This window comes from Perissodus microlepis, chromosome 3 (genome assembly GCF_051167445.1).
Source record: "Perissodus microlepis isolate ML-2025 ecotype Zambia chromosome 3, ASM5116744v1, whole genome shotgun sequence".
Taxonomy (NCBI): Eukaryota; Metazoa; Chordata; class Actinopteri; order Cichliformes; family Cichlidae; genus Perissodus; species Perissodus microlepis.
Window position 1 is genome coordinate 40,875,062 of NC_140463.1, and position 25,097 is coordinate 40,900,158.

Here is a 25,097-nt window from a genome sequence, read left to right on the forward strand (position 1 = left end):
ATGCAGTCATATGTGCATATGAATTGCACGTAGGCCAAAATATAAATATGTATACCGACAGCCAGTTTGTTTTTTCAGCAGTGCACCACTTTGCCAAAATTTGGCATAACAGAGGTATGGTCACCTCTACGGATAACCCCGTGCAACACGGCAGCTTATTAAAAATCTTATTGGAAGTGATTAGCTTGCCAAAACAATTGGCACTTTGTAAATGTGCAGCACATCAAAAAGACAATTTTATTGTCACAAAAGGAAATAATTTTGCAGATCAAACAGCAAAGCGGGCTGCACAACGAACGATAACGCTTCTAACATCCGAACATTGTACACAAATACCACTTGATGTACTAAAAACCGAACAAAAAGCTGCAACAATCACTGAACAGAACACGTGGCTGAAATGTGGAGCACAACTGAAAGATGACTTAATGGTCTGTGATGGAAAACCAATATTACCAGAGTCGTTACACAGGACAGCGGCTGTAGTGACACATGAAGTAATACATGTGTCAACAGGAGGGAAATATAGTATAGATAAATAATACTTTTACACTATAAATTTTGAAACTTCAGCGAAAAATTTGTAAGAACATGCCTATTCTGTCAAAAACACAACTCACAAGGAAACTTAAGACCTAAGAGAGGCCAGTTCTCCACACCATCCACATGGATTTTATTGAATTGAATGAATGTCAAGGATTAAAATATGCCTTAGTGATCATAGATGTGTTTTCAAACTGACCAGAGATATATCCAGTGAAAGCAGAGGCAATCTTCATTGCAAAATGTTTATGTAATCATTTTATTCCAACATATGGTATCCCTTCTCTGATAAGATCAGACAATGGGATACATTTTGTCAATGATGTGATCAGTAAGGTCTCTGAAGCACTAGGATTCAGCATAAGAAATCACTGTGCTTATCATCTATGGAGTGCAGGGTTAGTAGAGAGAACTAACGGCACCATAAAGCAGAGACTCAGAAAATGTCTGAAATAGATAAAAATGCAAAGAGTTTAGTTTATTTAAAAGGCAGTGTGTGTGAGAGGATTATGAAATTATTGTGTGAATGACGTTACATTTTAGATTAAAAGTTAGTAGAATTACAGAGGGTTTGTAGACTGTAAATACAAAATGAGTTTGATTAGCCTGTAGAAACACAAAAGAGAGTAACAGGAAGTGTGTGTGTGACAGGAACTTTGCATGCCCATATAAGGAGTGAGCACCCAGAGAGAAAAACAGAAGAGACAGACTCTAGCCAGATGAAGCAAATGGAGGCTTTAAGAAAAGAAATGAAAATGATATTAATGGTATGGTTTAGTGTGTCAATATAAGTCACAAATAAATAAAGGTGGACTTTTCTCAACCTAGAATTTTGAGCATAGCAGCAAAACCATAGATTAACATAATTGGGAGAAAACAAGCCAAAGTTTGGCTTAAAATTTTATAGCTTGACCTCCCACTTGTCCCGATCCTGAAAAGAAGCCCAAAGGACAGTCAATCTCCTGATGAAGACCAACAGAATATCGTGGAATTGAAGAATTAACAGCAGGCTGGTAAGAACAGTGTGACATGACTGTTTAAAGGCACTGAATGTGATATTTTGCCTGGCTGAGACTTAATCTAAAAGGAAGAAACAGAGAAGAAACAGATTGCGTTTGCTGGAGATTTAAGACAACAAAGGACACTTTGAGAAGGGTACAGGGGCCAGTGGGAAGGTGAAGCCCAGAGGAGTATAATTGGGTTGAAATTGAAGCCTGAACTTATGATGGTGTTTAGAGATGTCCACCAGATCACAACAAAGAGGTAAACAAAAATAGAAAACACACATATATAAATTGTTACATGTGAAATTATTTTTGGAAAGAATTAGAAGTAAGATAGTTTGAATCAGACCTCAGTGAAAAGATGCATGAATTGATGAAAATGAACCAATAGATAAATCTGTTAGAAAGACAACTTTAGTAGAAAGAATGGCAAAACTAGTAGAAAATAGGGATATTGTTTTGAACTGCCGTGCGATGCTTCTCAAGTCTCTTGCAGATTAAAACCAGGCGATTGGGTCCTTATACGAGTACTCCAGAGAAAGAATTGGAACCCATCCCGGTGGGAAGGTCCATACCAAGTACTCCTAACGATGCCAACAGCTTGCAAAATCGCTGAGAGGCCCTCTTGGATCCACCAGAGCCATTGCAAAAAATGGAAGTGAGTGACAGCACAACCTAAAGACACCACCACCCCGACTCTTTGGTGATCTACAGGTGAAGGGAGGGCTGATTGGGTATATCCCGCCTTCTACTTCTCGCCTGTAGTCTACTCACCAGAGTAAATCGGTGTGTCTGGTCATCATGAAGATTATTCTGCTTACCACCTTGGCCCTGCTGCTTACAGCATGGACCCTGATGCACTTAAAGGATCAAGAAGCCAACATGCATAGAAGAGCATGGACATATGACAACTCACACCTGACTGAAGTGACACAGGACCACATCCATCCCTGGATGAACAACGCCTGGTATAGATATATATATATAATCGCAAAGAAGACAAAGATTGTTATATATGCTCACACATGCCTGCTACAACACAGCATGCTACATTATATGGCAGACTTATGAACATGATTCAAGTGACATGCGCAGCAAGCTTTGTCAGTTTAGGTTATCAATATTTAGGAATTGTCCTAAACCACAGCGACCTCCTGACTATTGGACTATAGTTTTGGACTGTTTTTAAATGCATCGACCAGCATCAACAAAGAGCAAAATCAGGAAATTGATGCCATAAGAATAACTGTTATGCAACACCGAGTTGCCCTGGACATGATCTTGGCAGAAAAGCGCGGACTGTGTTTTGTTTAATATAACTTGTTGTACATATATTCCAGACAATGTGCATTCTGATAATATGACAAATGCTCTACAATTACTTAGAAACGTTAAACAGGCACAGGTAACCGATTGGGCAAATTCACAAAGTAATTGGTGGAATTGGTTTATGAGCGGCTCATGGAGAACACTGATGTTTAAGGTTTTAATGTTTATTGGCCTAATACTTATTATGTTTTGTATCTTTACTACATGCATTATCCCCTGTGTAAGAGGAATGGTATCAAGAATGATATCTCAATCTCTTGTTGCATATGTTACTGTGCCAGACGAGGAAGAAGGAGAAGACGATGAGTATGAAACTAATGTGATGAATGATTATGTTTGAATGATACACATTTTATGACGACCAGACCGAAAGCACTCACAATGTAGGGTCTGTGTCTGAAACACATTGATGTATTTGCTTAAAATCGCTACAAACAGGAGGGAATGATAAGAGATTTTTTAGTTTTGTGATTATTGTTTAGTTGTAGCTTCATTTAAGATAGGAGAGCTCGTGAGTTGGAACCAGATGTGTAGAGGAATGCGGTGACATACATACTACATCCTGAGTTAACGGTCACCCCCCTCTCTCACTCTCCTTTTAAGGAAATGTTTAAGTTTCTATACATACCAAGCTATCTCCTATTTCAACAGACAAGCTAAAGGTTTCTCCTATTATGGAAACGTTTTTGTATACTGAACATACTACTCCTACTTCCTTTAAAGCTCACTTGGAGTATAAATAAAGAATGCGCTGAGAGCCCTGCGCGGTTTTTCTGTCACATCTGTTGTGCGCACTTTGACAGCAGAGCAGATCGGACTGACCGCCCATGCGCATGTAAAAAATTAGATATCTGAGTGTGACTTCATTTGCCTTTCTAATAACTTTTCTCTTCACACACACACACACACATATATATAAATATATATATATATATATATATATATATATATATATATATATCAGAATAATCTGACAATAAATATAATATTGGCCATATTATATTTACATTACCACAGTGAGATGATTTAGTCTCATGAACAACATTAGCTAATAGTTATTTACTAACTAATATTAAAATGACTGTTCAGTACAGAAATGAAGCCCAACAATCATGTTGTTACAGTCCCGTGGTCTCAGCCTCAGATAGTCAACTAATCAAAGTGATGTCATGACAAAAATGAATGACCAACAAAACATTTTTTCTCCTTCATTTTTGTCACACAATGCTGTATGAAACGTTTCTCGCGGTTAGTATTATGGTTGCTAGGCAACCTGAACAGCGCGACGAAGGCTAGACCGTCCCATTTCACAAGCCTGTCACTTCCGCACTTCTCGTACTTATAGTACGCACCGTACGTAGTACCCGTAGTGCGCGTACTTCAAGCGTGCGGTCTCTTAATTGGGACAAAGCCTACCTTTTCAGGTGAGCATCCGGAATAGCCCAAGTATGGGGGTTAACTAATCAAAATGAAAACATAGCCCTCCACACAAACAAACATACAATAACATTAAAGCACATAACAAACATATACATATTTCCAACACGTACTATAAACAAAGCAATAACATAAGCTTCACCCCTTACTATCTAAATTAAAACCCTCCTTAACCATACTCCCTAACCTGGCACACTGGTCTGCTCCAGGAGCTCTTAAGCAAGTGATTGAGCTGCTTTCACTCTTTGCAAAAGGAGCGTTGACTAAAAATAGGACTGAGATGGAAATTAAAAGCAGCGGACCTGAAGCAAAAGGTATGGTTTGGAGGCAGGTTGTTAAGGAGTGGCAGAAGCGGTGGGATTCAGGGAGTAAGGGCAGGCAATTGTATCATCTTAAGAAGGAGGTGGCAGGGTATAGGGGTAATAGGAGAGAAGAGGTGGTCATTACCAGGCTTAGACTGGGACATTGTGCATTAAATAAAACACTACAGATGATAGGAGAACATGAGATGGGGCTTTCTGGAGTGTGCCAGGAGGAGGAGATGGTAGAGCATGTAATACTGCGGTGCAAGGGTTATGATGTGGAGATGAGAGTTCTGCAGAATAGATTGAAGGAGCGGGGAATTGGGTAATTTAATCAGAAGAGTGTGTTGGAGGGTAGTAGGGCACAGGTGAGGGAACTGGTGGGGTTTCTGAAGGATATAGGTGTTTATGAAAGAGTGTAGGTTTTTTTTTGTTTTGTTTTGTTTTGTTTTTTGGATACAGATTGTAAGCTCACTGTCTGACCCATACTCCGGAACAGTAAGAGGCGGTAATGCTCCTTTACGTTGGTTGCCAACCGCCGTTAAACACAAAGAAGAAGAAGAAGCTTTCACTCTTTTGCTCCACATCCTGCAAGAAGCAACCAAGACAGGTGAGTACTTTTACAAATTCTTATTTCACATATATTTAGGTTACCAACAAATGATTAACTGTCAGCAGCTCTAACTTTGGCTCTTTTCTGACACAGGTAGGATGACCAGTCCCCCTGTCTCTCCACCTTTACAAGCTGTCAATTCAATCCTATGTCAAATAAACCTAATAAAGAATGCATAAGAACTAGTGTGTTTTCTTTATTATGCTATTTTAAATTCCCAATCCATCAATTAATCACTAACAATGCCAACAAGGTAATGGAACCCCTGGTCTCCATTACAAATGGAATAGTCCAAATCACCAAAGTAATCTGGACTTGGGCTTGTTGCAGGGATCTGAAGTTACTAAACATTTTGTGTGTATGCACTCACACTTAGGACCATAAATAAATATGTGCGTGATGAAAGTTGAGCAGCACGCTAACATCCTTACTGCACTCTGTATGCTCGTGTGGGTCTAACTCTTTCACTCCTTTGATTTTTTTTCCTTGCACTTTTTTTTCTTTTTTTGCCTTTTCGTCAAGTCTGTCTTTGTAGGGACCTGCTGTGTTCACCGTCATTTTGCACGTAACTGTTTTTGGGGCAAATAAAATGCATGTAGGGATTAAAACCGCAGAATTATTGATTACCGGTGCTGGAAATGTTAGTGTTTGATGCAGTGTTTTGATTTTGTTGCCACTCGTACCCACAATGCAATGCGCGAAAGTCACATGGTCTGTCAATCTCTATACTCACCACTCACACACGAGGCACTCATATTGTGAATTTGTAAGACGACATGGCTGTTGTTGGTCTCTATTTACAGTTACAGAAAAAATATTCACAAATGTTTAGATTGATATTTTCATAAATATATTTATATATTCAAATTTTACTGTGACTAAAACCTCTTTAATTAGTGAATACAACTGCTCAGTTCATCAGTACATTAAACTTTCATAAAGCCAGAGACTTAGCCAGTACCTTCATGTTGAATTAAATAACTTAATGATTAGATTAATCATTCATATATTTCATAAATTATGTCATAATTATAAGATAATGAGCACATTAAAAATTATAATAATATGTTATACAAAATTTATGGGAAAAGGACCATTATAAACAATATAATTATATTTCCTAAATTGTAATTGTTTGATACTGATTGGACTTTCATGACAGAACTGTACCATTCAAGTCTATAAAAACTGAATTTATCTCACGAAGTAGCCAGAAATGCTTTATTTCCCCATAAATGTCACAGTTTGCACAGTTCCAAATCCTTTATTGATACAAATCACCAAAAGTTTTATTACCTAACTCAATATATGTTAATATGTAATGGTATATATTGTAGCAGTATTTCTAGAATCAGAATAACTCTTCTAAATAAAGAAGTAAATTAAAACATTGACACACACACACTGTACTATTTGTGCTTAAATATGCTTTGTTTAAATTATTCTTGTTTTGATTACATTAGTTAATATGATCAAAATAATATTACTGTCTGCAGAGAATCCATGAGGTGGGAGTACAACTTGCCAGTAGACCTGTTCATGTCTGTGACTGGTTACATGCTGCCAACACCAGATCATGCATGTGGAAGCACAAGCTAGATTTAGAAACCTCAGGTTTAGTTTCAGAACAGAACAGAATGCAGCTATGCAGGTCTGCTTTTTTCTGATCTCTTTGTGATAAGGAAGTTAAACACAGCCTAAACAACTGCAACACTGGAACTTAAATAACTGCAACAAACTGACAAGTTGTGCAGCCATATACCCAAAGATCCAGGTTTCTCTACTGCAGTCATTATAGCATCAAGACTGAAGAGCTCAACTGTGCTCTTGCTTACGCCTCACACCAGGAGTAAATCTTTTCACTTTATAATACCACTCCGAGACCATTATAGGACAAGATGTTACGCAGCTAAGAAGTATACAATTAGAGAAAGTCACAAAAACAATTCAGATTATGTCCTTTCACAAACACATGATATACGTTACATAGGTCAACAAACGAAAACAGAAACACAAGTTCAATTTATTGTTTTTCTTACAATTTTCTGAAGCTCATCATTTACTCCTGTGACTTATCTTTTCTGAGTTCTCTATTCTTGCAGCAAATCCAGCTTCTTGTCTATGTAAGCTCTGGTTTTTTTTAACATGTGAAATGTAATTTCAACTATTTCCTCCAGTGGAGGAAAAAAAGGATATGATGATATCATTGCTTCTTTCAATTGAGGCATAAGTTCCTTCATTTTTTCATTGTATTGTTTTGAGAAGGTTGTCACTTTGTACCTGGATTCTTCCTAAAGGAGAAAAATAAAACTTTTCACATATAGTATTTCTACTCATATTATGGACTTTCTGAGAATAAACTGGAGACTGACTGACCCACCTTCAGTCTCTCTTCCTGTTCTATCGCTATTTGAAGGGTTTCCTTGAATATTTCCTGAAAGGAAAGGAACAGAACATAGTGAGTGTGTTACAGAATATAAACAGTAGCATATAAAAATCAAAAAGGAAGGTCATATTTATGTTACAATATATATTTTTTAAATATTAAGAAATTGGTCAATTTTAATTTACCAGCTTTTCCTTGTTATCCAGTGAATTTGCGAGATCAAATATTTTTGTGATTGCAGCTCTTCTATACACGCCATCTTTCTAATGAAAAAAAAATGGTACAATTCAATTTACTACACAATACTGAGTAGTGTAGTAAGTACAGGGAAATACTATACTTGTATGACTTTTGCACAATCTGATATTACTGTGTTGTTGTCGTTGCAACATATATTTGTCCAGGACCAACATTGCAACTGACCAATGGCATTGTTTGAGCATTCAGTTAACAGTAGCCAAGAAGGTAATGGTAAGGGTAAAGGTAGGTAAAAATAAAAATTATCATAAGCAAAAAAAAAAACAACAAAACACAAATATCCTAAATTTGATCACTTCATAATATGTTTATTAAAACGGAATTGATAAAGAAAATACTTTAAATAATGAATTATTTTTGTTTTCTGTCAGCACACATAACAGACTTTCAAAGCCTTTTGAGAAACGTGCAAACTCACCCACCTTGTGTTTGTCAATGTCTTCGCTTACTCTTTTCAGTGTTTGCTGAAACTTGAGAGAACAACAGCGGCTTATATGGGTTATACCATTATAAAAAAAGGAACAATTCCAACATTTAATGAGCTCTTAATTACTGGAAGAATTTACATGTATGTACAAATAATCCTGTAATTACTGCCACATCAAGAGATTGACAAAGGAGGAATTTACCACTTGGTTCTTGGCCCAGATTGCCATGAAAATAAGGCACAGAAGAGATAAGATGAACAGAATTATAAAGACAAACAACCACTTGATGAATCTGAAGCAAGTTCGCCCTCTTGTTCTGGTAGCTGCTTCTGCCATCACTGTTAGGATTAAAAGAATCCATTAGGTTAAGACACCATGTCAATAACATTAATAAGAAACTGACACACACACATACGGCAACAAATTTTAATGTTACACTTTGCAAACATCATATTTTATGTTACTGATCTTACCTGCTTTGTGAATGGAGGACGATCTGATGTGCTGTGCTGGTAAAGAACGAAAACACAATGAGGTGGCGTGTTTGAAAGGTTCCCTACACTCTGTTGTCCTTTCACTTTCTTTCATCTCACGTGCATTAGCTGCAATTTTACTTTCATTTTGACTGAACTAACCTTTTTCTGGTCCACTTTATAGGAATAGAGACCCATTAGTTATTGGTCTCCCATTTTCAGCAGCTTGCAAACATTAAGTTTTATAACATTTTAGTTTTAGTAAATAATGTATGTACATTAGTACATAGTTTGTCTACTTAGATGATGAGTTTTTATAGTAGTAAAATTATTAATTTCTAAATCAAAAACAACAAAACAGCCTACAAAACAATAATAACTATTATGATCATATAAAACGTTATGTATTATTACATATTTGTTCATGAATTTTGCTCATTCTCTTTTCCAGGGTGTCACTGATGATTTACAAGTCAAATAAGATCTGTTGTTTTGTTGTGGTCTACAATGTGATTTAGTGTAGCACTAAACTCTCTCTTTAACACCAGTATAAAACATCTAGTCAGTAGTGTGGAATAACAGTACACACACACACACACACACACACACACACACACATGGCCTACATGAGAGGATCAGGTGATGGGTGTTCTGCATTTTGTGGCATAAGGAATTTACATTTTGGGCAGTGGGTAAACACTAGAGAACAATCAGCCACAGCTTCTGTATTTTCTCACGAACATCACAATTTGAAAAAACATGAAAATAATAACGTGTCTTTATTCACATTAAAAGACTTTCATCATTTAAATCATTAACAATTGCCAGTGTTAATATGGTTACTTAGACACAACCTCAGTTCTGTGTCTTGTGTTTGCATTTAAACTCAATTAAAACAAAGAAAATGAAAAGAAAATATGACAAAGTTATTTCTTGACTCAAAACCGGCACAGTATGAAAGTTTTAGAAATACAGAACATTTAATACTTGAGACAGACACTGACTAATATCTTACAGTTCTTCTTTATGCTTTTCTAGATGTGTTAATATTGCCATCACGCTGCTTAGTTTATCTTCATTGTCCTTGATTTCTTCAGCTATTGTCTCAAAGTATTTAATTATGTATTTCTTGCTGTCTTCCAGGAAAGTCTTTAGGTCATCCATTAAATCCAGTATTGGTGTAAGTAGCAATGTAGAAACGTTCAATGACTTCAGAAATTCGGACAAAGGATCCATGTAGCGTCCAATACCATCAAGAATAGCTGGAATGTAGGCTCTGTCTAAAATATATTCAGCCTGGAGGACAAAAAGTGATCCTACTTAATATAACAAAATATACAAAAATATGTAGTGAATTACAAAGAGACTTTGCTATGATGATAATTTTTATGTTAGCCATTACAGATGTCTTCAACATTGATATTGACAGACTCACCTTCTTTCTCATTGTTTCTTGTTGGAGTTTTTGAATGTTTGCTTTCAGTTCCTCCTGCAAAACCAGAGAAAACATGCAAACATGTCAGCAAATATGTGCCTGAAACATGTGATTGGGACAAAAATACGAATATTAAAAATAAAGATAAAAATGTATCGATTAATCAGACTGTCACAATTTGAGTGTAAGAGTACATATTTTAAGTGAAATTTATTAAAATATTTTTTTTTTACAAAAGGAAAAAAGTTAACAATCATTTTACCAGTTGATCGTTGTTTATCACTGAACTTGAAAAATGGACCAGACACAGCAGAGTCAAAATCATGAATGAGCCTTTGGCAGTTGTGACACCACTCATGGCCAAATGTGCTGCTGCCATCGATGTTTCCGAAACAGCAGAAAGTATAAATAAAGATTTAAGGAAGGAAGTTATAAAGTGCACTTTCTAAATTTAAGTAGAGATGTTGCATGAAAATCTTCCTGCAATATTTCCTCATGGAGCAATGTTCCTGTTCTTACCTGCTTTTGACAGGAGAAGTGATGAGTTATAACATGAAGGACTGAAGCACACACACAGTGTCACCTCCTACTTGACAAGGCTCGGCTGTGGGTGTGTCAAACTACCACTTTAGTTTTAATTCCAAGAAGTCACATTCTGCTGTTTTGCATTACATGAAAAATACCAACTTCATTTACAGGAACTACTGTGCCCCTTAAAGGAATTCCACAGTGAATTCAAAAATGAAACAGAAAATGGCAGAAACATAAACCAAAATAGGTGTTTGGGTTCATGTTTGCCAACCAGTGACAGACAGCTAGTCATAGTTCAGCACATGATTCCTTTAGCGCTTTACACATTCAGTCATCCACCCATTTACACACTGGTGATGACAAGCTACATTGTAGCCACAGCCACCCTGGGGCGCACTGACAGAGGCGAGGCTGCCGGATGCTGGCACCACGAGTAGGCAATGGGTGAAGTGTCTTGCCCAAGGACACAATGACCGAGACTGTCAGAGCTGGGGCTCGAACCGGCAACCTTCCGATTACAAGATGAACTGCCAGCTCTTGAGCCACGATCACCCCACATTGCCCTAACAGGAGATGGGGGTCAGGGTGTCAACACCCCTGGCCACTGTACCAGTGTTTTTCCATTGTGGGGTTTTTTACTGTAGGGGGAGGAGATCAGAGGTTATAACTGTAACTGTTGTGTGGAATTCTTTAGATCAGCCTTTAGCATAGGACTGCATAGGATGCAGTGTGTTGATCTCCATATGCATCTGTAAGGAAAATGGGTAATAAAAGGATTGTGTAAAACATGGAAACATCTCTGCGTGATCTCTACCAAAAAGAATCAGACAGAAGGCGTTGTCTCCTTCCACAATTTGGTGCCGTGACCCGGATCTTGGTAGTTGATCTCCATTTGAACCTTGGCTGAAGCTGTTTAATCGAATCTCCTTTGTGTGTGGATGCTTCCCCCCAACTTCCTGAGATACCATCTGTTAAAAGTATGAGTGTGAGAGACATGCTAAAATCCAGCGGCACCAAGGCATAATACAATAAAATTATGTGAATAATACATAAATGAAATAAATTCTTCCACTCATCTAATACACATGTCACTTCAGACACTGTGGAGCATCATTGTGGTTAGCACTGTTGCCTTGCAGGGTCAACTCTACCATCTGGCTAGGCTCTTTCAGTTTGCATGTTCTCCCCAGGTTTGCATGGGTCCCACAGTCCAAAGACATACAGTGAGTGGGGTTGGGTTAACTGGTGAATCTTAATTGTCCACAGGTGTGAATGTGAGTGTGAATAGTTGTCTGTCTCTCTATCTTAGCCCTGCATTGACTGGTGACTTGTCCAGGGTGTACCCTCCCTCTTGTCATATGAAAGCTGGAAAAGACTCTAGCCCCCCTGCATTCCTGAATTGGTTAAACGGAAGAGAATGGATGCATATGAGTTTATATATCCTAATAAACCTCCACCTTACAAAGCCGATAATTTAGTGACACTTTATACACTCAAAACTGAAATTTGAAATGTATGACAGTGCTTTTTGACATCACATTTAGGAACAAAGCTTTGCAAAAGTGGTGGTAGTAGTAGAAGCCTCAGATATTCCTTACTTCCAGTTAAGTGATTCATCCCTTGGTATGCAGCTGAAAAACTAACACAGTCTTATGGAACTTTAAACATTAATTTAATTAAACACTCATTTGTTACCCATCAGATTCTCCCATTTTTTAATGATAAATAAGAAATGGGAGTCTGTGAACTCATACAAAACAATGGTATAATATGGATATCATTTGCAGTTTAATCTAAACACTTTCTAAGCAGTAGTTTCACATTACAGTAAACTTCAACATGTGATTTATGTGAAAGTGAAACATCAGCGATGGCTTGAGACTGGTCATGTGTATAGCTCGTGGATATCAGAAGTGAGGTACCACATATCATCAATGTGGTTGCAAGTCTACATAAAACCACTGCGTGTTGTGCGATCTCTTCAGTTTTTTTGTTCATCAGCTTCTGTTTACATTACCCATAAATTAGAAAACTAAGAGTTACCATATCTAAGTTCGTTTTATAGCTCATTATTTCTTTTTAAAAATCAAAACGTTTTCTGTTCATCTTCAGTTTAAAACATTTGGTTTACAATTATTTAAAGTCTCAATTGTGAATCTTTCAGTTAGAATATCTAATTACTTGCATTTAAAAGTTCAGGTTCTTTTAAAAAATGTAAATATTTTATATTTTATATTATTTTATATTTTATGCCTTACAATTTAAGTTTTAATGTTATTTACTTCAAACAGAGATGGCAGCATCTGTTTTGGCCAAAGGCAGAGGGGTGGCTGTTTCCAGCACCACCAAAGGCCTGTTCCTCATCTTTACCCTGCTGTGTCTGTTTTGCCTTTCAACTTCACTGACAAACAAGAACCAACTGGTAAACTAATTTTCCATATTTTAATATGCAGCTGTTTTGTCATGTACTATGAAACTATATGAAAACGTCTGTCAGCCAATTCCAAACTATAACCACATGTTCACTGTCAAGGTGCAGGAAGTGTTCAATGAATGTTATGAGAAAGCACAAGAAGAAATGGATGAACTGATGGCAGTAAAAGTTTCTCACTGCATATAAAACATGTAATAAAGACCACAGACCAGAAAATAAGTTTAAATTGCCGGCTTATTATTTTGTAAAAACAGAGAACAGACAGTTGACACACATTACATAAAACGTTCAACACCACATTTGAGGAAAACAAGATATTTTATTTCCCTTTTTAGTTCAGTAATTTCTGTTAATTTATCCTATTTATCTCAAAACCTTTTATTTGGCTTTAAAAGGATGTTATTTTCAACCTGGGTTATTGTTTTATTTATTTCAAGTTCTAAGTTCGAGTTTATCCTTAAATCTATTTGAGTTAACACTGTGTTATTTTAAATCAAGTTTAGTTCTTTAGGCCCAAGATTTAATTTAATTTTGGTCTAGTTCACCTTTAGATTTCAACCATTTCTTATTTTGTTTTAACCCAACAAAATTATTTACATTTCCATTAACACCATTACTGCGTTGAAATGTAAGGTTGACCAAAAAAATAAATTACAAAAAATGTAAAAAACTGAAAACAAATCAGCAAAAGGCTGAATAACCCCTTAAACAAACAAACAAACAAACAAAATTGTCTCTGTGTCCTTTAACTATTAATCCCGGAATTACTCTGAATGGTTATCTGGTGCTTTGAGAGTCCGCTGTTCTTTTGCAGAGGTGTATGGATTAATCCTACCAGTTTTTTTCAGCAAAAGACAAAAAACACCATGAAGTTGTTTTTTTTTTTTTTTAACTTTTAACATGTTTTTAAACACAAATGAAATACTATATCATGAATTATATCATTGCTGATGTTTTTTAATGAGTTTTTTAACCATTAACACCTATTTATTGACTATTTATCACCTGTAATATATTTCTTATGACTGTTTTTACTAAAAGGCTTTTATTTATTGACAGCTATGTTAACCAGGGTAAATGAGTTTGTTGTTTATTTATTTATGTTTTGTCATGAAGAGATTTTGTTTTCATATTAGGAGGACAAGTCAGACATGCTGAAATTTTCAGAGCTGTTAGATGAGTATCTGGCCATCATGGGCCCAATGATAGCAGTGATCAAGAAAACTAATGCATTTGTTGGTTAAATAGTTTCTGACACAGATTTGGAGGACCTTAAGGTTTTATTAGGAGAAGTCAAAGATGAGCTACATATCATAAATGAAGAACTTGATGAAGAAATTACATCCAAGGAAAAGCAACTGAGGAAAATGAAGACACTGATTGAATACATTGAGGAGCAGTACACTAAATTGTAACTTTAATGTCAACCGATAAAAGTTATGATTCACATGCGCTGCAGCCCTTTAGTTTTTACAAGAACTTCCTTTGAAACTATGATTTTTTTTGTTTTTGACAACTTCTATGGAACTTTGATACAATTTAAATGTAACTATCATAGCATTTGAAAAATATGTCCATGTATGTCTCTTTAAACTAACACAAAATAGAAACATTTTCCTTCTGTTAATGTTCTATTAGTTATGTCAACAATAGACAAGAATAATTTTTTGAAATCCTAGTGGTATTAATACATTGCTGTTTTTCCCTATTGTAATTTATTGTACTGAATTGAATTCAAGTCACTGAATTGAATTGAATTAATTTCAGCTGTGAAAATGGTCTGTTCATGAATAACTAAGTCAAGTGTTCCTTTTTATATTAGATAACAGAAATGGGAATAAATTGTACAGTTTGTCTACCTTTACAGAAATTGTTGATAAATTATATAAATGATTAGATAAACATCACTGTGCTGTAAATAAATGAAGATCTCATGACATTACATAACACTTTTGACACTTCTTTCGTTGAAAGCCTGAAATTTGAAATATAAATTTTAATTCTAAATCTAAGTTAGCATAAGTTGATGTTTCTACCACAGACTATATTTACTTGCATTTTCAGATTCTCTCATAGTGAGAGGGAGGGGGGGGGGGATTTTTGTCCAGTAGAGACTTACTTCATTTGCCTGAACTGGAGCCCAGAGACCCTCTAACTGCTTATCCCTCTGTGGCTAACAGAGCATTCACTGTAAATAAATGTATTGAACTTAATCTTGTCCACCAGCTTATCGGTTAGGACACAAAACCTAAAGTGACATAATTATATTTTATTAGATAAAGCAGATATTGACAAAGGTTAACTTTGAGGACATAATATTGCAGTTTGAAAAATGATTTTTGTAAACTGTAAATATCAAAAAACTAATCAAAAAACTATGCAATAATATTGCAATATTATTGCATAGTTAACAGTCAAAAGTTAGTTCAGTTCAAGCCATTCAAGTCCAGTGAATAGCTTGAACTGGTACAAAGGTAAGTGGTGACCCCAAACTGAAAAATAATGTACATTTCAGAATTATACAAAAAAGCCTTTTTCAGGGAACTCAAAATCAGTTAACAATTTAAAGCTGTTCTGCAGCAATGGAGGTTGATCTAGCCTCGAAAGCTGGAGCTACTAATTCCTACATGGGTTCCTGTTTGGATTACTTACAACCCCTTCTGTCTCCATAAAAACAGTGTTGGAACACACTGTGGTACCATACCCTTCTGAGCATACGTTGAACACTATTGTACTGCAGAAAGTAGTGTGTTGCTACTAAAAATGGTGAGAAAAAGGCAATTAACAATGGAAGAGAGACAGACCATCACAACACTTTAGAATGTTGGTATGAGAAATCGCAAAGAAAGGCAAGGTATCAGTGAGTAAAGTTTCCTTCACCATCAAAAGGCACTCAGAAACTGGACCCAAAGCCACAACTGAATTAGAGTTCATGATCAGAATAAGTTTCTGAGAATTAGCAGCCATTATAGGCGGCTCACATGACAACAGCTTCAAGCACAGCTTAAAAATGGTCATAGTAAGCAAGTCTCAGTTTCAACTTTGAAGAGAAGACTTCGAGCTGCAGGCTGCAAGAAAGCCATTGCTAAGATGACAGAATGAGACAAAGAGGCTTGCCTGGGCCGTGAAACACCGCCATTGGACTACTGAAAACTGGAAGAAGGTAATATGGAATAATGAATCAAAATGAGAAATCTTCAGTTCATCATGCAGGATCTTTATACGACATCAACTGTCAAAAATGGAGGAGGAAGTGTGATAGTCTGGGGCTGTTTTACTGGATCCAGGGTCGGTGACTTGTACAGAGTGAGAGGCACCCTGAACCAAAACGTCTACCTCTGCACTCTGCACGTGAAAATGTCTCAGTCACAACCTGGATTTGATAACAATACAAAATTCTAGATAACTGGGGAATTTTCTGGGAAAAATCTGATCTTATTAGGAAAGACGGCAACCATCCCACTTCTGGATGGAGCAGTACTCATTTCTAGAAATCTGGCCAAATTTATTAAGCACCTTGAAATGAGACTATCCAGAGCTGAGACCAGGACGCAGGTTTGCAGTTGTACACACTCCTCTGCAGCTTCTCTCTTCCTGTCATCCCCCTACTACATTCCCTCTCAGGCATTGGTCTCCCCTGCAACACTCGTATTTAACCTCTCTCAGAATGGATCAGCTACTCACCTCACCTACCTGCCTGCCATCCATCCTGCCATGCACCACCTGGACTCCTTCGAGTTCTCACTCCCTGTCGAGACACTCCCAAGGCTACCCTCCTGAAGTATCTCACACTATGTCTGCAAGTAAGCAAAATACCCCTCAGACAATATTCACATGTAGATCCACTCTTTTGCCTCTCAGTCAGTAACGGCCCTTTCCTGTGTTTCAGAGCTCCTATCAGAGGCCTCCTTAGTATTAGTGCTGGGTGGGATGTACCTGTACACTGCTGTAATGAGCACAGAGGTGAATTCTTGAGGTAGATAAAAAGGTCTGCATCAAACAGTCATAAACTCTTACAGCGATGAGCAGTAATTTGAAACTAGCACAGAGTTCTTGCACCATTCCGAGCTGATGTAGACACACAAGCCACCACCGCAAGTCTTTCTGCACAGAGCTGCGTTCTGTAAGGGCGGTGGCCACAATTCAGAGATGGTCCTGGTGTTTCCCTGGTTTGCTCTCTCCACATTGCAATGTGTTGATTAAACCCACTTCAAATCAAGCTCACTGGGTGTGTTGCAGGTTATTGTTAAAATTTCCATAACACTACAAAAATAAATTACTAATCCAGTAGAATGTAAAAAGTGGAAAAAAGGTTATTGCACCATATACACATGTTGTGCATGGCAACCTAAGAAAATGTGTTGTCTTTCACTTCATGAAAAACTGTTTTACTTTTTGTTTCACTCTGAGGTCCCAAATACTTTTTGACATCACATTTTTAGGAACAAGGCTTTGCAAAGGTGATGTTTTATGGCCGTGGCAACACTCAGTGCTGACTGCCCTTTTCTTTCATACCACTTCTCTTTTCCTTTATACGTGGTCACCTTTCTTCCTCTTTCTACTGTCTTTTCAGGATGTGCATGCGAATGACAGTGGTCACAGTATTTTTTAGGTCCTCTGAGTGTGTGGCATTCCAACTCATTCAATCAGTTACTGACAGGTGCAGATTCTTGGCATCCCTGCTTGATTGCATGACTGTTTTTTTCCTCATTCACTCTTTCACTTTGGATATGCCCTCTACCCCAGTGACTCACTTGGTTTTAGTAATAAAAATGGCTGGAGATAACGCAAAAAGAAAAATGACATTGTTGATCAAAATGCAAAGATACTCAGAAGTCCCTTTCTGCTTATTAAAAAAAATTGTCACTATACATAAAACCCTAACACAGTAGAACGTAGAAGGTGAAAAAAGGGTATCGCACTATATGCACATATTGTGCGTTGGATCCTCAAACTGATGACAATACCTTTTGAGATCACATTCATAGGAAATGCTTTGTAAAGGTGGTAGTAGTCACGGCTCAGAAATATTGTTTACTTCCAGTTAAGTCAGGGGTGGGCAATTCCAGGCCCCGAGGGCCGGTGTCCCTGCAGGTTTTAGATGTGTCCTTGAACCAACACAGCAGATTTAAATGGCTAAATTAGCTCCTCAACATGTCCTGAAGTTCTCCAGAGGCCTGGTAACAAACTAATCCTGTGATTCAGGTGTGTTGACCCAAGGTGAGATCTAAAACCTGCAGGACACCGGCCCTCGGGGCCTGGAATTGCCCACCCCTGAGTTAAGTGATTCATGTACTTCCATGTCTTGTCTTCTTGTCCTCTGGTATTCCAGTCAGTCCTTCATGGGTATTTCCTCTTGCTCACTCCCTTAGAAAAAATACAATTCTATGCCTTACATTTTGTTGTTCTATAAGTGTTAATACAATACAATACAACTATATTTATATAGCACATTTAAAACCAAAGGTACACCAAAGTGCTTCACAATAATGTAATAGATTAAAATAAATTACATACAAGCATTAATAAAATACAAAAATACACTAGCACTAACACTAACAGATGGGAAGCGCCAATTAACCAAAAATGCGGGATATATAGTAGGTAGGTATCAGACCACAATTTGAAGACTGGGTCAATTCATACACATAAAATATCAACAAGGAAGCTAAACAGAGATACAATAATAAGATTAAAATGATATGAGATGAGGGCACCAGCTAGTCGGGAATGCCAAGTTAAATAGGTAAGTTTTCAAATGTGATTTAAAAGATTGGATAGAGTCCAAGGCACGAATAGTAGCAGGAGGCTGTTCCATAGGTTAGGTGCAGCTGAGGAAAAAGCACGATTGCCACTGGTCCTCAGCCGAGCCCTAGGTTCCACCAAGAGTAACTGACCTGATGATCTTAGCGCTCGACTAGAAGTATACAGGCTGAGAAGGTTAGTGAGATAGCTAGGTGCAATATTATTTATAATTTTAAAAGTAAGCAACAACATTTTAAAACCAATACAATATTTAATGGGTAGCCAATGCATGTCGGCAAGAACTGAAGTGACAGAAGCAAACTTTCCAGTTCCAGTTAGGAGGCGAGCCGCAGCATTTGAACAAGCTGTAATCTGTAAAGACGGATTGGAAACCAAAGTAAAGGGAATTGCAGTAGTCTAATCTGGAAGTCACAAAGGCATGGATAAGTTAGACAATATATAAATCAGGATACTTTTTTTGTATTTGTGTACATGGCACACACTATTACTCTATATTTAAATCCTAAATATCAACATTTAATTAAATAAATTAAACTACTCTTGGAAAACTGCAAACAGACTCATCTCATACACTAAACATGTCACTCCTGGTCTGATTGGGGAGGGGACCAGAGAAAACTACAGAGTCCGACATTGTTTTGGCAAAGTTGCACGCGATTCAATATTGATTTTAGTGACCTCCAATTGGCGTAACCGGGTGTCATTACTGCCGACGTGAATTATGATTTTACTGAATTTACGTTTACCCTTAGCCAGCAGTTTTAAATTTCCCTCAATGTCGCCTGCTCTGGCCCCTGGAAGAGAATTGACTATGGTTGCCGGTGTGTCTAGCTTCACATGTCTGAGAACAGAATCACCAATTACCAGAGTTTGACCCCTGGCGGGTGTGTCACCGAGTGGGGAAAAACGGTTAGACACATGAACAGGTTGGTGGTGTACCTGGGGCTTCTGTTTAAGACTATGCTTCCTCCTCACCGTCACCCAGCCATCCTGTTTTCCTGGCTGTTCGGGACAATCTGCCGGAGGACAGCTAGCAGGGCCTATGCTACCTTCGGCTACAGGGGCCTGACGTTTTTGTCAAGTCTACAATTCAGTGATCCTGGCCTTTAGAGCTGAAAATAGGCTACATTTATTACAAGTATCATTACTGCTAAAACGAGGAGTAACTAACCATTGGACACAATGAGCAGGTAAGTGTAGGCAGGGCAGGTGAAGAGGCCATGCTGCTAGCGAGTCGGCTACGAGCTAAGCTAAGCTAGCAAATTCATAAAGACACAGTGAGTAAATAATTCAATTCAATTCAATGTTATTTATATGGCACCAAATCACAACAACAGTCACCTCAAGGCGCTTTATATTGTAAGGTAGACCCTACAATAATAGATACTGTGAACATAATTAGTGGGTGAATCAACAGGGAGTGTACTCTGGATAAAGCATGTGAAGATTAGACTATGAAATAAGACATTATCGGCTGCTATACCTGATCATAATATATTGCCTTATAGGTTGGAGAACATTGAGAACACTGTTTAATTGGTTTAAATTTGATTTGACAGATCAAGGTTATTTTGTGTCATTCATTAACTATCTTTTTTTTTTTTTTAATTGTTTATTTTATTTTATTTTCAGTCGTTACAGACGGGACAGACATGACTAGGGGATAGGAAAGGGAGAAAGAAAAATGAAGGAAAAGAAAAACAGAGGGGAAGAGGGACAGTGAGAAAGGGCACTTAAAAAGAGAAAGAGAGAAAAAACAAACAAACAAACAAACAAAAAATTCCTGGATCACCTGTTGAGAGAAAAAGAAGAGAAAACAAGCAAAAAAAAAGAGCAACATAATAAACACAACACCATCGCATTAATCTAGCTAAGTGTAAACAGCAGATTAATATTAAAGTTGTGGTGCAGCACGCAGGACCGACAGCGCAAAATGTGCTTTGAGGTAGCAACCAAGAAAGGTGTAGTTTATGTCTATGGACAGTGAACACCTGTGTGCACCCCTGTGTGGATCAGCATGCTTGTATTCAAAAGGTTTCCCCATGTAACGGTCTGTTAGAGGGTGTAGGGAGCCATAGCCCCGTCCCCCAGGGCATGAAGCAGACATGGAGGAGATCCAGGCCCCAGACATCCAGAGGCCCCAGAGTGCGAGAGCCCAAGGAGGACCACCGGAGGGGCATCCGTGCCACCCTCCTGGGAAGAGCTGAGGAGAGCCCAAACGAGGGGTCACCCAGCAGCCACGGAGCAGAAGCCAGAGGGGGCTTCACTGGCGTGCCCACCGACTCTGCCAGCAGCCAGCTGTGCCAGAGTGAACCGAGCCACAGGCCCAGAGGCCGGAGGTCCGAAGGCCCCCTACGCCCCGGAAGAGACCTGACCGAGCAACAGGTGCCAGGCCCTGCCAAGTAGCCACCGGGAGTGAGCTGCTACATCCCTAAGCGCCCAGCCACGGACACCAAAAACCACCAGTGCACCGACCCCTGAGGGCATCAGCCACCGGCAAGGAGTGTGGTGAGAGGAGATAGGCCTCCATACTGGGAGTTCCCAGAGAGGTGGAGTCTAAGACCCGACCTGACATATAGACACAGACCAACAGGCACACACAGACACAAACATGCATTCCCACCCTCATGCACACATATACAAATACTCAACACTCACCCAACGTAAAGTTTGACACAAATGGACATTGTACACATAATCACACTCCCCAAACATACTCTATACCCCGGGTCCAGGTACCCTCATCCCCAGAGGGGGAAACGGCACCAAGACCCAGGAGATGTTACCCTTTCCGCCGGGGTGGAGGCAAGCAGACCGCCCCAGCTCCGCAGCAGCAGGTAGGCCCCGCATCCTAGATCCCAGTCGGGTGGCCAACACCTCCTCCCAGCTCCCCCGCCCTGATGGCCAGCAGAGAACGGGGGTGTGTGAAGACCCCATACCTCCCTCCTCCCGCTCATGTGTAGTGTTGCTGCATGTTGTTCTAAAGTACATTTAAAACCCGGGAGGGCCCCCCCCCCCGAGAACCCTCAATGTCTACATAGGTTTAAAATTGAGAGGTGGGCACCGGCACCAGAGGTGGGGTTGAACACACAGACCGTCCTCTGGACGCCGTTAGCGTGCTCACCATCAAGGCCCTATATGTATGTGTTATGAGAGTGTGAGTGATGTGAATGTCTAAGTTGTGGAATAAAATTGAAGCACAGGTGGCCAGAAGGGGACGGGGGGGAATGCCTCCCCTGCACCCCGGTGACACACCTGCACCCCAAGGCCCTACTTGTGTGGGTGGGTAGGTGTGGTGGAGCGGGAAGGGGGAGGCAGTCAGGGATGGGGTTGGGGAGGAAAAGAAGGGAAATACTTCAAATAAAAGTTTCCCTTTGGTACCAACAGTTTGTCAGTAACAACTTTGTTTCACAATTGCAGTGATTACCTTAAAGTCTTACCTGAGTGCACCCTTCTAAATATACAAATCAGGTTTCAGTTCAAAAGAAACCTGTTTAAACCTAGAGGGCTATAGTGTTGACTAATTTTGAGATGAGATGTGTTAAACGTAAGACAATGTTTAGCACACTTTTGGGAACATTAAGCAATGAGTTGCATATTTATTTATTTATTGGTTTAAGCAAACACACTTTCCAAAACCCAGTAAATGATTAAAGATCTTTTTTTGTTGACTTAGGTTTCATTTGCTTCTCTGCTTAGACTCCTGTCTCCATGACCTGAAACCACAGCAAAATTGGTACGGTCCTGATCTGGCCCACACAATGTGCTTACACATGTCCCACATACCGCAAAGACATGACGGCCCTTTGGTGGCCGAGATCTGGTTTGCCAGATGTGGCCTACACATGGGCCAGCACAAGGCCAGTTGCAGACACACTGCTGGTCCTGTGCTGGCCCAGAACAGTTTAAACTCTGGCCCCAGATGTGAGCCTAATGTGTACCGTAATCAAACCATTTAATAACAACATGTGCCGGAACATATTAGTGCAAAAGTAACATGACAAAACTCTATTTAAACACTGAATGGACTGATTCTTATATTCCACTTTTCTACTCTCCCGGATTACTCAAAGTGTTTAGCAACCCTTTCATTTGGGTCTTCTAACTAAAATAGGAAAATAAGAACATAAACAGTGCCGGTGTATCAGAAAAACTCAGGAGAGTTTTCTCCAAGCACGACATCCCAGTGCATTTCAGACCCAGCAACACACTCAGACAAAAACTGGTTCACCCGAAAGACAAAACTCCAAAACACAAACTTAATAATGTGGTGTATGCTGTACAGTGTAGCGAGGAATGCCCAGACTTCTACATTGGAGAGACCAAACAGCCACTTCACAAGCGAATGGCACAACATAGAAGAGCCACCTCCACAGGACAAGACTCAGCAGTCCATCTGCATCTTAAGGATAAAGGACACTCTTTCAAGGATACCAATGTTCACATTTTGGACAGAGGACAGATGGTTTGAAAGAGGAGTGAAAGAAGCCATTTATGTCCACTGTGAGCGACCATCTTTGAACAGAGACGGTGGCTTATGACACCAACTGCCTGCCATCTAATAATCCAGTTTTGAGTTCCCTTCCCAGACGCTTTAATGCCCACTCACACCCTGGGCCATCTGACCTCAGGAAATTGCATGATAAGGTGGGGCCAGGTTTCACAATGAGCTCACCCAAAACCCTGGCTGATTGTGACCCACACCCGTTTTCACACCTTGGCTCAGGCGATTAGAGGATCATCAGGGGGTCCTTTGTCCCTCTGTGGGGGGACACTCCCACTGGGTTTAAATCTGGGACTCTCCACCATTTGACCGTAGAACTGAAAAAGCTTCTCGGATGAGAGGTGAAACGTCTCTAAGCAACTTAAAGAAGTCCAGACGCTTTTCTTTCCAAGCTCCTTAGACAACATAAACAGTGCCATCATTGCCAGACCTGGCCCACATCTGGTTGACATACACTCTGCCATGACAGCAGTCAGAAGTGCCAGCTTCATGCCAGATCCGGGCTAGACCTGTTTCCTATGGGCCTGGGCCAGATAAACAAAACCACAATCGGGCCAGTTGTGGCATGCCATCAAATAGACAGTGCCATCTATGCCAGGCCTGGCCCATATCTGGATGACATACCACTTACCATGCCAGAAGTCAGCATGCAGTGCCGGTGTTCTGGGGATCCATCCGACCTGACAAACCATCGTACCCGTTGTTTCTGCGCATGCGCACAACACAAAATTAAGTGGCGAACCGTCCAACCTTTGTGAATATTAGCTAGAAAAATACTCTGACGGGTAAAATTAAGTGCCAAATCATCCTACCTTTGTGAATGTGACCTACAAGCATACTTTAACAACTACAACTTTGTGGCAAATTGTCCTACCTTTGTTAATCTGAGCCAGAAGCACACTTTAACAGCTAAAATTAAGTAGCGAACCATCCTACCTTTGTGAATATGAGCTAGAAACATACTGTAACGGCTAAAATTAAGTGGCAAATCATCCTACCTTTGTTAATAAGAGCAAGAAACATACTCTGACGGTTGAAATTAAGTGCCAAACCATGCTACCTTTCAGAATGTTACCTATAAGCATACTTTAACAGGTAAAATGAAGTGGCAAACCATCCTGGCTTTAAGAATATAAGTTACAAGCATACTCTGATGGGCAACGTTAAGTGGCAAACCATCATACCTACTTAAATTTGTGCTGGAATTACTCTGTGACAGCAGAAATGTGCATAAATTACCTACGGTAGGATGGTTTGTCAGAACACCGACTTGGTACTAGATCTGGGCCAGACCTGTCTGCTATGTGGGAGCAGTAGAAAAATGCATGAATAGATGGATGTAATGTAAACGTGCCTGTGTTAAAAGCACTTTGGGTCAACTTCTTTTGCTTAAATGTACTTTATAAATGAAACAGACTTGACAGTAAACACAAAAAGGTTATTATATTCAGATAATATATTCATAGTTCATGTTTGAATACTTTATTTATAATTTATTTAGTGGGCTGTTATTCCTTCTGTCTTCGGTTCTTTTGCCACGTACTTTTACACACCTCTACTGACAGTACTTTGTTTATGCTGTCTTTAAATTAGACACTATACCACCATCATCAGCTTAACTCCAAATTAATCTCTCCTACTCTTTATGTAACCT

At 39.0% G+C, this 25,097-nt stretch overlaps 2 protein-coding genes and 1 pseudogene across 2 annotated transcripts; all 3 read right to left on the bottom strand.

Annotated features, from left to right (window-relative positions):
* Positions 1-6,436: 6,436 nt before the first annotated feature.
* Positions 6,437-8,987, bottom strand: LOC146391502 (uncharacterized). Its single transcript, XM_084918759.1, has 6 exons — positions 8,774-8,987; positions 8,502-8,638; positions 8,295-8,342; positions 7,800-7,877; positions 7,609-7,662; positions 6,437-7,519 (listed from the first exon to the last, which is right to left on the bottom strand). Exons 1-6 carry the CDS (start codon positions 8,886-8,888, stop codon positions 7,319-7,321), a joined length of 633 nt encoding a protein of 210 aa, XP_084774885.1. The 5' UTR covers positions 8,889-8,987; the 3' UTR covers positions 6,437-7,318.
* Positions 8,988-9,556: 569 nt separating this feature from the next.
* On the bottom strand, positions 9,557-10,681 carry LOC146391503 (uncharacterized). The gene is made up of 3 exons (XM_084918771.1): positions 10,471-10,681; positions 10,209-10,262; positions 9,557-10,069 (listed from the first exon to the last, which is right to left on the bottom strand). The coding sequence occupies exons 1-3, from the start codon at positions 10,585-10,587 to the stop codon at positions 9,785-9,787; spliced, it is 456 nt and encodes a 151-aa protein (XP_084774897.1). The 5' UTR covers positions 10,588-10,681; the 3' UTR covers positions 9,557-9,784.
* An 8,823-nt stretch (positions 10,682-19,504) lies between these two features.
* LOC146391504 (uncharacterized) lies at positions 19,505-20,161 on the bottom strand (annotated as a pseudogene).
* Positions 20,162-25,097: the final 4,936 nt, after the last annotated feature.